This window comes from Centroberyx gerrardi, chromosome 4 (assembly GCF_048128805.1).
Source record: "Centroberyx gerrardi isolate f3 chromosome 4, fCenGer3.hap1.cur.20231027, whole genome shotgun sequence".
Taxonomy (NCBI): domain Eukaryota; kingdom Metazoa; phylum Chordata; class Actinopteri; order Beryciformes; family Berycidae; genus Centroberyx; species Centroberyx gerrardi.
In genome coordinates, this window is record NC_136000.1 from 17,947,504 (window position 1) to 17,964,204 (window position 16,701).

The 16,701-nt window shown below is 43.9% G+C and overlaps 1 protein-coding gene across 1 annotated transcript in view; it reads right to left on the reverse strand.

Annotated features, from left to right (window-relative positions):
* The window catches only part of shank3a (SH3 and multiple ankyrin repeat domains 3a), a 150,114-nt gene that overhangs the window by 54,010 nt on the left and 79,403 nt on the right, over positions 1–16,701 (reverse strand). The window contains exons 8-13 of the mRNA XM_071911495.2: positions 14,831–14,908; positions 13,045–13,111; positions 11,623–11,852; positions 10,748–10,917; positions 893–1,074; positions 288–311 (exon numbers count right to left, since the gene is read on the reverse strand). Of these exons, the coding sequence (XP_071767596.1) occupies positions 288–311; positions 893–1,074; positions 10,748–10,917; positions 11,623–11,852; positions 13,045–13,111; positions 14,831–14,908 (751 nt within the window). The remainder of the gene's footprint in view (positions 1–287; positions 312–892; positions 1,075–10,747; positions 10,918–11,622; positions 11,853–13,044; positions 13,112–14,830; positions 14,909–16,701) is intronic.

The following is a 16,701-nucleotide window of genomic DNA, read 5'->3' on the forward strand; positions in this document are numbered from 1 at the left end:
CAACAACCAAAAGCACACGGGACCTGTTTGAATTTGCATGCCCTCTCCTTGAAGTAATCACAGATATGTATGGAGATTGGACGAGTGAGTCCATAAGCCCAACCCCTTAAGCTTATGCCTATCCAAGCTTTCTACATATACATGATTACATTGAGGAGGGAAGGAAGCTTGTACATGTAGCTCCAATGTATTCAAACAGGGACAAGGGCTCATTGCTATAGGTGTAGGTTGAGACATTGAGGTAGGATGGGACAGAGACAGGGTGAGAAGAATATCATGGAGTTTACCTTCTACGTCATTACAGTCATAGTCTGGAGTGAAGCATGGATGGAAACAAGAGCACACACACACAAACACATGAAAGCGAAGCCACCGTACCACTGTGTGAACTAGAAAACAGCACATATAAAAAAAAAAAATGATGAGAAAAAGCAAATAAATGAACAACACAACAAAGCAAACATATTTCACCATGTCAAACTCGGTGACATGACACTGAAAGGACTTCTGAGATATGAAGTGACATAACTAGCCCGCTGTATGCTTATCGGCCTAGACCGTAGTGAAGACCTGATGTGCATGAAAGAAGTATTTGAACACTCCTTCTCCTTCTCCTTCTTTCACTGGGTACTATGGCACCCAACTGTGTGACAGTCATGCGAGCCACATGTAGCAGTGCTCATCGCAGGAGTTCCTAAGCACCACTAGAAAATAACTGTGGGGACGGTAGTGAATTACTGACATGTTATTGAATACTGGACATAACACTGTACTGTAGTTTGGATTAGATCAATAAAGGTTGTGATACACCAGGGGGGTGTCACATGATGTAAGAACAGGTTAAGTGAAGGGATTAAAGGTGTAGTAACAAGTATAATAAGAGACAACCTACCTTTGACCCTCTCTCCGCGGTTGAGCTGGATCTCTCCCTCCCCCTGCGGCGTGTAGGGCTTGACCACGATGAAGGTACGTCCCGGGACGGCGCTGTAGAGTTTCCGTTTGGGCCCGCGGGGGCCCGTCAGCGCTGGAGGGGTATGATGAGGGGGGCTTGGGTCTCGCTGCACTGAGCCGGGGCTGTAAACAAACACATAGGTTACCGTGGTGATGCCAGGGAGCTGGTAACTGAAGCCCGTGGTCACCGACATGGTCGTCAATGGGACAGCAACCTGGTGACACCCCCTGGTTGTTACGGTGACCAGGGAGGCTTTGGAAAAACAAGTGCCAGTGCCGGCCGATCAACAGTCAACAGTCAGCGTTCCATGGGAGAGTCATGAGTGGAGAGCACACTCCTCCCAACCCCTCTCTCCCCCTCCTCCTCCTCCTCTTCTTATTCCCTCTCTTCCTTCCTTTACAGCACACACAATCTCCCTCTTGCTCCCTTTTCCCCTCTCCCTCTATCCCTCTCCACTCCCCCGCGTCCTAACCGAGGTAGAAGCAGAAACGTTTAACGGTTAGTGGCGAGAGGAACAGCACTGTTTCCTTTTTCTGTGTGTGTGTCTGTCAGATCCGTCTGGAAGCCCCCCTGAGTCAAACATATCCTGAGTTGGGGCTCCGGCAGAAGCCCCCTCCAGAGAGGGACGGAGATCCCCCGTGTGTCCCCAGCCCCGGCTGCTCCAGGCTGGGCTACAGATCCTGCCTCGTCCTCAGGTCCTGGTTCTCCTGCTGTGGAGGAGAGAGGCTGGGTCTGCTCCCCGACTCCCGCTCCTTCTCCTGGGAGTCCCGCCGCGTCTGCCTCTCCTCTCCCCTCCACCCCTCACACACACACGCTCGCTCACACACACTCACACACACTCTGCCGATGCTGCTACCGCTGCTGCTGCTGCTGCTGCTGTGCTCCGTGGCTCCCCTCCCCTTTGACGGCTCGCTCACACTCACACACCACAAGCCCTCTATGTGCATTCTACCCGCGCACACAGGCACATGCACAGACAGCCCCCTCCGCTCCTGCTAACATTGCACCTCCGCTAGCATGGCATACGCCACCACCAGCATGTCGCTAACACACATCGCTGACACACACACATACACACACTAGTCCCACAGCACGATTGATCTCCTCCTGCCTGTCTGCCTGCGAGCGTGCATGCACCATGGCTCCCTGAGGCAGGCTGTGAGAGAATGTGTATGTGTGTGCGTGTGTGTGTGTGCGAGTGTGTGTTTGTGTGCAGGGGGGCGGGGGGCAAAAAGCTCCAGCCCATTTGGTTTAATTGTCGCTCCTCCCTCCTTCCCTTTGCCTTGAATCACCTTCCTCCTCTCTCTCTCTCTCTCTCTCGCTTCCCTTTCACCCTCTTACTCCACTCCTTCTCAACATTTCTTCGCATTGCATCTTCTCTCTCTCTCTCTCTTTCTCTCTCTCTCTCTCTATCCCTCTCTCTCTGGTGGTGAATTCTAAAACAGCAGAGGCAGAGCTCCGCCTAGTCTTCATTCATCACTACTTTTGCCACCGCTGTGTGTGTTGCGTTCAACATCATTCTGCTGCTTGTCTGCTTGTGTTCTCAAAGCTCTCTCTCGGCTGCCTTTCTCTTTGACACAGCCAGACAGAAAGGCAGGCACACACGCAAGCACACACATATATACATATATATATATATATATATATATATATATATATATATATATATACAAATCCAAATCCAAGCAAACATGAACATAAGTTATCATCATCAACATAGATTATTCAATTAGCGAGTACTATAGCGAGTGATTTGATTATGTCCTGAACAGGCACTCTGATGCTATTCTCTGCAACATTTCCTTGCAAGAGTGGAAATCTCTAAACCCCTCCCTCCCTGTCTATCTCCCTTTCAACCTCTCCTTCAGTCTCTTGCCAGCCCTCCCCTTGCATGTTGTATCCATCACTTCATAGCCTTCATTCTTTCCTTCACCTCACTCTTAGCTCTCCCTGTGCCTTTTTTTCCCCCTCTTTCTCTTTCTCCATCTTTCTGTCTGCCCCTCTCCTCCTTTCCAACCTTGTTTGTCTTTTTCTCCCCAACACTCCATTGCTTTTCTTGCTCTCTGTATCTCACCCAACCTCTCCTTCTCTATCCCCCTCTCCTTCGAAACAACGGCTTGCTGACGGCTTTCCAATTACCGCAGGGACTGAGGGGCCGGGATGGCTGCCGCATGTTAATGTCTGAGCCCAGGACTGAACATCAGCAGCACACAGAGCAGGGGGAGGGAGGGGTGGGGTACCGATAGAGAGAGAGAGAGAGAGAGAGAGAGAGAGAGAGGGGTGGGGGGGACAGAGCATGAAAGAAGGGAAAAATGAAAAAGAGAGATGAAAGAAGGTAAAATGAGGGCATGAATGGGTAAAATGTGACAATCTGAGGCTATGTCAAGATGACACAGGCAGTCAAAAATATCAGCTCCCTTGAAAGATGAAAGATCTCCTCTGCTCACACACCTCTAACACCACACACACACACACATATGCTGTCATGCTACGGATACAGCCTGACCCCGAGCCCCCTGACCGCTCCCTGCAGCTGGGCCGGTGGAGGCGGGGGTGGCACATATCACCTGTGTCTGAATGTGAGAGACAGAAGGTTGACTGGGGCCGACTCCTGCTCTGTTCTCTCCTTTAATGACCTGTTTGTGTTTCTGGGCATGAAGCCTGGTGGCAGCACAACTTCAAGTCCCCATTTGACCCCACATGGAAAGAGATTTGCAATTCTTATCTACACACACTCCATTATTTGTTTTGTTATATTTATATTTATCTTATATTTATCTTACATTTACCTTATTCTGTATTCTCATTTTTTTAAAATAAATTATTTCACACATTTTCAGTATAGTGATATATAATATTTATTATTTGGTACTTTTATTATTATTATTGTTTGGTCAAATCCTCTCTGCCCCTGATGCATTTTAACAGAAGAATGGAAGATTCTACTGGAAGGCTTTGTACAGGCAGCCTGAAATCGAACCGATAGACAGCACAAAGCACATCTTTGTGGACCTTGTTGTTATAGTGACCAGGAAGAAAAAAGAAAAAAAAGTTAAAACACTGGAGATTTTATTTTCTTCTGCACTAAAATGAGTCATGGCAACTAATTGCACAGTGTTCATGTGATAGGACCCCGGATGTAGAGCAGTATCTACAGTGTTCATTTTAGTAAGGTGTTCATAGCTTAACAAAACACTTAGGGATCAGGGACATGCCGCTCATTACATGAATTTAGCATGATGATAGAGTTCACAGTCTTAATATGCAAAGTTGTGGTGCGTGTGACACAACTGTCTTGCTTTTGCTGCCTATTTTTGTTTTAATGGATCTTTTTCTCTTGCCTTAATTTCTTTCTCTTTCACTGCCTCTCATTAAAACTGGCCTATACGACATATAGATGTACGATCCATTACACGCACATGCAAGTACACACACACTGTTCTAATGCAGTCTATTACAAAAGCTCTATCGTTTCCTAGGACACCAGCCCTGCCTCTGTAACGATGGCAACTGTCAATAAAGGGAAAGAAAATATAGCCAGCAAATGCAGTGATACGTCAATGGTCTGAAGTTGGGTCTTTATAGGAAAATGAATCACACGCCTTGGCTGCACCACTCAATTTGTCACAGATAATCTGCCTTAAAATGCATGGATTATTGTCTCACTAATTTTCCTCCATTCCATTTCTCAGACACGCATTCAAGCTATCTCACTGAAAAAAACAACAATGCAACACAGCCATCTCCTTGATAACATAGTAGTAATTCAGCTTATAGAGATCAAAGTGGACTTGACTCACAATATGGTTTTATGTCCTTCATACACATAAGAGGAGATCAAATCAGGAACCAGACTAAGATTTTTGGCGGAGCAACTACTCTAATGGATTAAATAAGAAACAACTGTATATTTCAGCTCCATCAGTTTTCCTGCTTATCTAATAGCACAACGGCGATAGGCTAATTAACCTTTGACTCACAAATTTTGTCAATTTTACTGCAAATTAAAAACCAAACACACTGCTTTGACGGAGGCTCGCTAGCCAAAACGATCAGCAAATTTTTTTTTATGTCTCCTCTAGAAATGTGTGTATGTGTGTGTACATTTGTGTGTGATAGCGGTGGTAGTGGGGATGATTATGTGCTGAACCATCACACACTGCCAAATCCTTATATAATAAACAATAAATGTTACAGAGGGAAAAATATCTAATCCTACAAATCTATGTAAACAATAAACAAAGCCGGCAGTGGAGTGACAGTGTTTCAACGGGGGACACACTGCAATTTTCCAGTTTGGGCCTTTAATCCAATACAAATCAAGTCTGTATGATGTTATGACTCTTTTAGCTCTGCCTATTACAATTTTTTATTTGTGAGTTGTGCTGCCCCTTTTTTTCTTTGTTTGAGCAGCTTATATGGACTTTTCAAATTCTCTTCCTTTGCTTTGTTCAAAAAAAAAAAAAAAGAGAACAAATAATGTAATAATAGACAAGGTTAGGGTATTGCAAGTGCACTTTGTGCTAAGTCAGGTCGGGGATGTTTTTGTCTACTTCTATTCTACACAAAAACATCTATATTAAGTTTTATTATGAGCCTTTCAGCTGGTTATCTGCATTTTAGAGAATGGATCAAATTTGAGAAGCTTCCAGATAAGTGGGTGTTATCAAGAGTCTCAAAGCCAATAACTTGGACATGCCTGCTATCAGCTGCCTGATTAGGATCAATGAGTCCACTAAAGACAGGTTAACATTTGAATGGCTCGATAGTCTAGCTGTCTCAGTTTGGATGTCAAAATCTATGAACTGCCTGTATAACTGAGGACGCAATTGCAAATGCCATTAGGTAATATTTCCACAGATGCTATCAAACTGAGCAGCTTCAGTGTTGCATTTTCTCACATGACTGCCTGGCCCTCTCAGGTAAATGGCTTTTCCTCAAATAGTCCTGCTCTTTAAGGTGAGATGAGCCCATTATAAACACAATCATAATCAGCATCACACTTTGCATCCTAATGATCATCGGTCTCTCCTTGCTTTGCTGCACTTGAATGCGGATGTGCTCTCTCATTCTTTCTTGCCCAGGCTGGGAGGGTTTATAGCCATCAAGTGTGTGGCCTCTGCCCATCGGGCAGAACATATTACAGCTGTGTACAGGAGATCTGTTTGCACATAGACAACGTATGCTTTCTAAAGACTTTACCATTATGGGACATTAGCACAAACGGTCAATTGGAGTGATCACCATATAACACTAAAATCTACCTCAGTTTGAGCAAGGGGAGGAGGGTTTAATAAAACAAACCACTTAGCCCATACTGGTAAATATCACATACTGTAGCACCTTGCTCAATTTGCTGTTCACTTAAAAATCACCATAAAACAATAATGTGTTGTTATTAACATATCCTGTGTTGAAAAGTAACACAAGTGTGTGCTGTCCCAAAGCAGACTCACCGATGTGTTAAATATGACACATCCTTTGTAGTGTATACTGTGCATATGAAGGGCTTTATTCCAAAATACTATTATTTATTTTGGGAAAAAATATATATGTGGCTTGATGTCATCTAAATTCTTACTATTATGCCAGAAAAGGCCTTTCATACAGGCAGTGATCAGAATAGTTGTCACATATTTCAAACGATGGATGTCTCATTTTGGAATTAAACACTTCATATTGAGGATGCCAATCTTATGTAAATCTCATCATGGTGCCACGTAATGTTTTGGAAACGCGGGGCCAGGAATATGCAGTGTGTGTGTGTGTGTGTGTGGCCCGGCCAGAGTAGACAGCATCAGTGTTCCAAACAAAGGGAGAGGATTAAAAGCCAAACGGATCACTGCTGGCCAATCAGCATCGCCCTCTGATGATACGGATTATAATGTGTACCGATCAATACCGTTCTGCCGTGTCCTTCTTTTGATGCGAATTCTCCACAGGTGAGCCAGGAGAAGCTCTCGACTCTCTGCCTCCTCCTCCCTCTCCCTGCCCTCCTCTCCTCCCCGTCTGCCTCAGCCCTTTGGCTGTGCTAAGACACCATGGATAATCTACACTCTAACAGCCATTAGTGTGACTAATGCAGAGAGAGAGAGAGAGAGAGAGAGAGGAAGGGAGGGACAGGAGGTGAAAAAGAGGGGAGGAGAACAGTGAGGGATGAATAAAGAGAGGAGGAGAAAGGTGAGGGGAACAGGACGCCCCTCTGTTGGTTTTGTTGGCATTGCACATCACAGAGGAACATCAAATCAAACTACATGTTGTATGAATTAAACATGGATTATATGTGAGTTGTTAGGCTTTTCTCTGCACTCTATTCTAAGGGAGCATCAGTAATACAATTAATATTTAGTACCCCAGTATTCCAGTCCCAGCACTACAAAACAAGGTCATACTCAGCACATTATGCACACTAAAGCAGCTTAATCATTTCAGTGCTGTGTGGTGTATAACAACATACTGTCACACAATATATTGTGCAAAAATATTGTGATGTGAAACTTCAGTAGGGCGGATGCTTACCGACATGGGGGCTTTAACCCAGGTTGTCCAGTTGAGGGACAATCTCTCTAACCACTACCCTACCCTGTTGCCCCTTATATGACTACCTATAACTAGGTAACAAGGTTCACAACTCAATATCAATCAAAGTCTGCTAATGATAAATTATCAATACAAGTAGCCTAGCCCAAACCCTTTCTGCTGTAGGCAACTATGCTTTAATCTAAATATCGAGGGTTTGGTGCAAAAGGGGCGTAAGTGACATTTTGGCAGAAAATTTGTGTTATATATCATTGGAAAGTTCTTGTTTAGCTCTATCTGGTGGTCAGAAGAACACAATCATAAGCATAAAAAAAAATCTAAATAAAGTGAAAAAAACAAGACTCAAGTGAAAACCCTAGATTAAATTTGGCTTGAATAGCTTGAATAAAAAGCTTTGTTTTAAATAAAAAGGTGCATTTCATATAAAATTTTGATTTCGCTCTGCTATAAACTATGAAATTTAGGAACTGTCGCTCTAAACCATTATTATAATGTTGCGACAATATCATATAATAAACCCAGTATTGTTGTTAAGTCATATTGTCAGCTGTGTAAACTGTATTTATACCCACACTGCCATTAAACTGCCATGTTGTGCTGTGCTTGTGCTGCTCCTTCTTGGTCTAGTCCTAACATGCCAGCCTGACCCATCCATACCCTCCCTCAGTGCCTCCATCCAAACTTTCTGCTGAACCCCGGCCAAGCTGTTGGAGCGCTGACAGCACTGCCCACCTCCGTGGAGGAGGAAGTGATGGCGAGTTCCACAGGAACTTGCCGGAGTCTGCCGTTAGGCGGGCTGTTGACCGGCCAAGCTAATTTCACACTCCCCTGGTACCCATGATGCCCCTAGAGTTACCATGGGCATAAACAGAAGGTCAGAGAGAGAGAGAAAGAGAAAGAGAGAGAGAGACAGCAAGACAGAAAGAGAGAGAGAAAGAGAAAGAGAAAAAAGAAAGAGAATATTAGTCTGCACTGTGTCATTCAAGGACGGCATCAGTCTCCCTCAGGTGTAAGTTCAGGCCGTGGAGACCAGCTGCTCCTTCTGGGCTATTTATACATTCACCTCACTTTGATACTGGGTGTAAAGGTAAGACACACGGAAGAACAAGGTCTCAACTCCCGCAGTACAGAAGGCCATGTAGGCCAGGACACAGTGGACATCCTTCTTCCCCTGCTTCCCTTTCTCCCGCTATCTTCTCCCCTCCCTTCAGGCTCCTTCTTACCAACCCTGCACGAAATGAGTACAGTGACAGAGCAAAAGAAGCGCATCTCTGTTTGGGGACATTAATGCTGATGAAGTGCCAGGTATACTAGAGAGAGGAGCAGTTAATTTGTTAACCTTATGGGACACAAGTGTGAATTTGTTGGTTACTGAACTGAAAGTCATTCCAAATTTACTTGCTATAATTCAAAATCAGATTGAGGAACATTGTTCACTGTTCATGCACTAGAGATCCCACAGCAGCAGCTTCTAAGGTGTGTGGGGAGTGCATGCTACATGATATAATAAAAGGGTGTTGATTGCTCTCTGGCTGTAAAAACATAGCTTGACACCACTGTGTGTATATGTTTGTGTGTGTGTTTGTGTGTGTGTGTGTGTGTGTGTGTGTGTGTGTGTGTGTGCATGAATGAGAGAATGCAAGACAGGAAGAAAAAGAGAGACAGAGAGAGTCTTTGATGGATGGAGTGAAGTGACAGGAGAGTATTAGAGGGAGAGGAGAGGACGGCTGGAGCTGTGTCTGTAATGCAATTCCCCTGTCAGACATCAGACTTCGCCTCATACAAACACACACACACACACACACACACACACACACACACATACACAGTGTGTGGCACCCAGGAATCACATTAAGTGTGTGCATAGGTAATCTTGTTCTGACATATGATCATAATAAAAGGCTTAACAAACCGAGTGTCAGTAAACCACTTCAATCTATCGCTCCAAGATGTGATCAGAGCCTAGTTTACTGTGCACTATATCTAATGGTGTACTGTATGAGGGAAGAGATTTGTTCCAACACCATGGCAGCATAACTACATCTGTGGATTTATGTATCAATCGAGTGACAAGCTGTTTTGAAGTGAGTGGCCTGTCCAATGACATTACTCATAGCTCTAATTTCAGGATGTATCCTGTCTCTCAGTCTCTCTCCTGTGCACGTGCACACACACACACACACACACACACACATACACACACAGCTTGGCTGTGTTCAATTGGTCCCCATGGTGATCATTATTAGCCCCTTTCCATCTGTCTCTCTCTGAACTGTGCAAGAACCCACGCACACAACCATTTGCACGTGGCTATACGCTCGCTCACACACACACACACACACACACACACACACACACACACACACACACACACACACACACACACACACACACACAGAGTTTTGGAGTATGTCATGTGCCCTCTGTCCTCCCAGCAGGAGCAGGGCTGCATTTCAGCCTAGCTTGTTACGTAAACAGGACCGTTGTCTCTGCCAGACACACACCATGCTACTGCTCACTGTCCCCAGATCCTGCCAGGAGCACTGGACACACTCGGCGTGTCCAAATGCAGTTTTTTGAGAGCTCATACTGATTGATAACTGTTATTTATTAATTTTTTTGGGTTGTTTTTTTGTACGAAAATCTGCCGCTACCAATCCAGTACTGATTTATCAATATATATTTTCAGATGCATTTCCAAGTTTGAACTTTCAGTAGTCTGGGCAAGTTGTAAGTACAGTTTGGACAGGAAAATGACTTCATATGCACCTGGGATTGATGTATGAATAAATAAACGAGATGCCGCACTGATAAATGGTGTGTCATGTTTATCACCAGTAGCAGACGGAATGAGATGCAGCATCCCGCCTGGTGACTAACCAGTGATTCAAACAGCTCACATGAAGCTTTCTGCTTTGTGAAATTGGGTTTAAATAACAGAGTAGGTGCATAATCAGTAGGCCGATCACTGATTACCTATTTAAAACAAGTAGCTGCCAATACTGGTAAGTGTTCAACCAGTTGAACACCTGCACACATGATAAAAACATGATAAAACCTACTGTTCCTCTGCACCAACTCTGTGTGTTTGTACCAGTATGGAGACGGCTTATTAGGAGCAGGGAGAAAGAGGATGTGTGTGCTTCAAAACCAGTTTTCATAAACTCTATTCAAGCTCTTTTAGCTGTACCCTGCCTAGCGAACAAACAAAAAAATAAATAAAACTAAGTTGAGGTAAAATCACACCTAACAGACCTGAGTCTTCCGCGGGGGCCGTGTCCGTGCGGGTAGCCATGGCTGTGGGACCTCCTGGGGATCGGCTTGTCCTCCTCGTGCATGTGATGGAGCGACGGGGAGCGGGAGTGGGAGGACCTGGAGCTGCCTGTGCTCTGGAGACTGCTGTCTGGGACCTCGCCATGACGGCTCTGACACGGGACAGGACAGGAGTTTGGACAGTGTTGTTGAGGAAGAAATGGAAAACCTATTGGAATTGGAAACCTAATGGAAATGGAATACTTACACTAAGCAACATTCCTATATGCTCACTTATGTACCATTGACCCATATTTACACCTTAAGTGCCTAAAACTCAAGAATACTGGTACGGTGAATACAGTCACCTCTTGTTACGCATCTCCTTAAAGTGCTAGAACTAGAACTATCATTGGTTGTTCAGTCTTGTTCATATGACCTTATACCCTCTGACCAATAGCTTAATTATATTCTATCTGTATTAACATAATCATGAATATTCAACACTATAAAACTCTATGTAATCATCCAGATTTTGAGTTCCTTGGCTCCCGACCTGCAGATTGAATAAACCTGTCAAACTGCCACTCTCTCGTCTTCCACAGTTTTCTTCCACAGAAAGAGTCTAACATATGTAGTTAAAATACAAAGGAATTGGATTCTGCCTATCATATATCTCTCTTAATTGTTCCTTAATCTCTATGCTTCACTCTCACATGCAGACAGAAAAATCTAATATGCACACACAGTCTCACCTCTCTTTCACTCTTTCATACACATAGAAACATACATACACACCTTCACTACCTCCTGCTCACTTCTTTGTCTTTCCCATACACATACAGTAGAAACATACACACACACACACACACCCTCACCTCTCCAAGGCTGCTGTGCTGCTGGCCCAGCGCTGGCAGGCTGCGCAGCGAGGGGACGGGGGAGTGACCCTGGCGGCCGCGGGTTTCTCGGGGGACCTGACCGTGGCCGTGATCGTGGTCCCCGTTCAGGTTGTTGTCACTAGCGGAGCGGAGCAAGGAGCGCGGCGAGGGCAGGGGGCCGGGCATCACACGTCGACGGTTGGTGTAGGAGGGGGTCTCCCTGAAAGGCACTGGGAGGAGGAAGAGAGAGGAGGTACAGAATGTAGGGAAATCAATATATCTCTATGCATCTTGAGGTCACTCAAATTAGAGCTAAACAATTAATCGAAAAAAAAAAAATCTAAATAGCAATATGAACTTCTGCAAAAGCTGCAAGTAATTGCTTAAGAAAGGGTGTTCACATTGGATTTCTAAACAAGGTGTTTTAGAGCTCCAGGTAATCTTTGGTCCATGAATCAAGTACAAAATTGGTGAAAACTTTCCATCGTACTCAAACTCAAAATCCTGCACACTGAGATCTATTTTTTTTTTTAACAAAATCACATTTCTTTTAAAAAAAAAACAACTCTAAAAGAATTATGACAACAAAGACACTAAGCTGACTCAAGGCTGTGATCCCATTTAATATGCAATGTGTTTACGTAGCTGCATATATGTTTTATGAAGGATCCAGTGATTCAAGTATTGTCACGAAACCAATCAGATGTGGTTAACGAACAATTGTGGTGCTATTCTTGACAAAAATCACAACTTTGAATTGGCATATTGACGTGAAGAGCCAGCTGCAGAAATGACAAAAGTAGTGATATTGATTTGGCACAATAGCCACAGTCCAGGCTTGGATTTTGATGCTTAGTAGAACTTTGATTATGGAGTTACAAGATGCATTTTCACTGTAGCTGTAATTCACTGATAAAATGTTCTCATCATGAAAACATCACAGAACCCGAGCATAAAATGTGATAAACAATGTCTGGTTTAGTTCACATGTGCTTTATCAGCACATTAGCACACGCAATACAACTTTCATTTAAATGTAATTAACCTTCATAGATCAATACATTCAACACATTTATCATTTTAAGGACAAAAGATTTGAATAACAGTATTTCACAGTGTATTTCTTCCTTTCCACACTAGATGGCAGAGTTTTCCTGTATGTTTCTGTTACAAACAGCTCAACCCAGCAGGAATCCACAAAACCACTCAAACCTTCTCCCCACCCCTTATATTTCTACCTCCCTTCCTTCCTTTCCCCGTCCTCTATATTCATCCTTGAACATCTCTTCCACCCCCCCCCCCCCCCCACCCCCCCGACCCCACCCATCCCTCAATCTGACGCCTCCCTCACACTCCATTCACATTTAAACCCATAAAACACCGAGGGAGCCTGATGATATACTATCACTGCTGTCAACTTACCAACATCTGATGCTTTGTGGATCTTTATGATTTCAGCCAGATCAAAATTTCCTGCTATAATAGCCACCTGGGTGGGGTGGGGGGGGGGGAGAGTGATGAAGAGATGAGAGAGGGAAAGGAAACAACAGCAAAATGTTATGCCATGGAAACAAGAAAAACTGACCAAAAAAACCTCCAAAACAAAAACAACCCACTATTAACCATAATACATCCCACTCTCTCTCTCCCTGTCCCTCTCTTTCTCTCTCTCTCCTAATTAATATTTCACACATTTATTCCTTGGTTGTAGCAGATGTGTAAAATCTGTACGTATGGCAGTGTTCTGGGCAATGTGTGGAGCCAGCCTGCCCTGTGTAGAAACAAATTAACTTTGATCTGCCCAGGAAATCTGTGTCAATGTCAATTTCACACAGACTTCATCAAGCAGCAAGGCTGGAATTCAGACACGGGCCAGACTGGCAAGCCAGCGGGGGTGGGAGCCATTACGCTGCTTTATTGTTGAAGTGGAATCAACATATTGAATGTGGCAATATTAGTCTATGCAAGCCAAGTCATTCAAATCCATTCAGCTCTGTCATATTAAAGATGTAAGGCATGGATACTATAGTCTCTCTTGACAGTCTCCCCTGCCTGCGCTGTAGCAGTTACAAACCCCCCCCCCAAAAACACACTGACCAATCACATTAATGTGGAGTGGCCAAGGAGTAGCATACAACTGGCACCGTGTCATGGAGCATGTTTGGCGAAGGCCGCGAAAGAAGACGATTGTACATATTGAAGAGTATTGTCCGTACATGAGTTAGTGAGCTTAATTGAGACCACACAACATTGTTTAAACAGATTGAAAAACACGCTGGAAAGTTGCCGTGTTGTGGATTGTAACTATAACGAGTGTAAAAATCCCGATCTCCGCTTCTCAGAAACGTTAGCAGTTTACTGCTAGCTTGCCATCTAGCTATTGAGTGAGTGGCTGATTGGACAGTGGAGTCACTCATTCAAGTTAGTAGCATAGACAAAGCAGGACTGCCATCAAAACCAAAATAATGAAGCATTTACTTTTGCTAACCGGGTGATCGGGTAATGTAATGTCTGGCCACTGAGTTGGGTCACTGATCCACTTTGAGGGAGGAAGACTGAGGGGGCATGAAGGCTGAACAATTAACCTTTACTTTTCCATATATCGGGAACGCCCAAGTTCATGCCGGGTCATGCAATAATCTAAAGATATGTGTTTCCTAATTTAATTAATTTAGTGAACAAATACTTAAGTGGGCTGATCAAACTCATACAATACAATCCTCCACTTTCTATGCCCCAAGTAGAGGCGGAGTCGTATGTGCCGGTCTGATCTATAGTGAAAAGGCAAGCATTTAGGAGAATTAACTCAAATTTTGAATATACCTCTCATGCTCTGCAGGAGGTAAAAATGACTTTTATGGTTCAATGTACTTACTACTTTACGGAGTGTAAAGTTCTTGTGTAGCTGCCTACCTACCCAAGCATAATGGTGAGATTGGTTTGTTTATTCCCCCAGAAGGGGGCGTGGCTTAGATGCCGGTCGAATGTGTGGTTGTGTGTGTGTGTGTGCTGGCAAAATAGTAACGTAGGGAAACCGGACCCAAAAAGTAGTAGCTAATAAACTATTAAATGATGGGCTATAATGGAATCACATACAAAAACAGAGAATTTTAAATGCCTTGTAGTTCTTTAAATGAAGGGGCTGAATGTACTCATGATAACAGGCAGTGGTTCTTGAGTGGAGGAGGATGGAGGATGTCATCCATACCTGAAAGGCAGTCTGGCTGTTGTAGTTCTTTATCTCTTTATTGGCCCCTCGAAACAGGAGAACTCGTGCACAGCTATCCTGAATGACAAAGGAGAGGGAAAAGGGTGTAGATTTATGTGTTTGGCTAGGCCTTTAAAATGTCATGGTATTTGACTTTAGCATACGTAATGGCATACACACACAAACACAGACGAGCACACACACGCACATACTCACACTGACACACGCACACACACACACACAGTGATGTATGAGGCTCCTGTGGGTGCCATTTCCAAGCCTCTAATTGGTCTCCATAGAGATAAATCTTTTGATTACAAGTGAACTCAAAGTAAGAGAGGAAAAAAGAAATCGAAAGAAAGGGAGATGGAGAGCCCCTGCAAAGAGAATCAAACATGCAAAGCACTCACTCTGTGTACATGTGCATGTGTGTGTGCAGTGGGAGTGTTATTCTAAAGGGCATTAAACATCAGGTTGGGGATCTCCTCTGACCCTGCAGAGCCTCTAGTCCGCAGCTGCCTGCCCTTTACAGAGCATCACCAGCTTACAGCTACAAGCTCAGCTCTTTTCATACCCACTGCCAGAGCCTGTTACCATCATAGTTAGGGCTACACTCTCATTACACAGAAACATGTATGAACACATATGAAAACCTGGGTTGAAACAGAATCAGCTGCACAGAGGGAACACAGTACGACAGATGGGGTATCCTCACTAGTTTACAATCACAGCTCTCTCTTGTGTCAGACTCATGCCATATTTTATTAGTGTGTAAATGTGCACAGATCCCCTCTGGCAGAAAAAGCCCAGTTGTAGACTGATAGGCGAGGTTATGGGTTTACGTGCTGGCAGGCTGGGGGTCGATATGTAATTTAACACTGAGAGCTGAATTAACAGGACTGGCCGTGCTCTACAATGAGCACGACGACTCTGGTGACTCTGATCTCGACTGGGTCATACACACACGTGCAGGGACATACACACACACACACACACACACACACACACAGATTAATTGAACATGTGGTTCAGTTAATAATGTTAATGTGCACATCAAACTGAGCACATCTGATGAACCACTGCATGGCACTACATCAGGTAGGCTGTTGTATGAGTGACAGACTGAGTCACTGGAGCGCCTTCTATTGGTAAAACGTCTAGATAATAGCTGTGTGGGTGGTGTGCTCTATCCTGAGCTGAGCATGGTATATTATATACCATGAACTTGGACACTCTAGACCTAAATAAAAATACGTAATCCATGTAAACATGCATGGGGAGGACATATACGTGTAAATAGAGCCTGCAGGTCTCATGAATAATATGTGACCGTTCTTGTTGCTAATAGCCAATGTTACTGCTAAGGGTCTAATAGAGCTAAAAACCCATATAAATAAACGCCTACGGCTGTTAGCTTAGCTAATTGCTAATCACTCATACATTATGCAGATTTGTTCATAGGCATGTGCATTCACAAAGACACACACACACACAAACACACTTTCTCTCAGAGAAGTGAAGAGGCGCAATGATCCCAATGATCAACATTTCCTCTGTCTATATAAGCAAAAGGTAAGGAGCCAACTGTGGCTAATGAGAGAACATTAGTGTATAAATGAATCAATTAGCTTGCATGTTTTATCCAGACAGACGTGTGTGTGTGTGTATATGTGTGTGTGCGTACATGAATGCGTATGTGTACGTACTAGGGCTGAAACGATTCCTCGAGAAACTCGAGTAACTCGATTACTAAAAATCATCGATGCAAATTCTTTGCATCGAAGCTTCGTTTAATCCATATAACTATATACACACTCAGTGTTTCGCACGGATGATTATTACTGTTGCACAACGCGCTGGAGAAAGAGAGA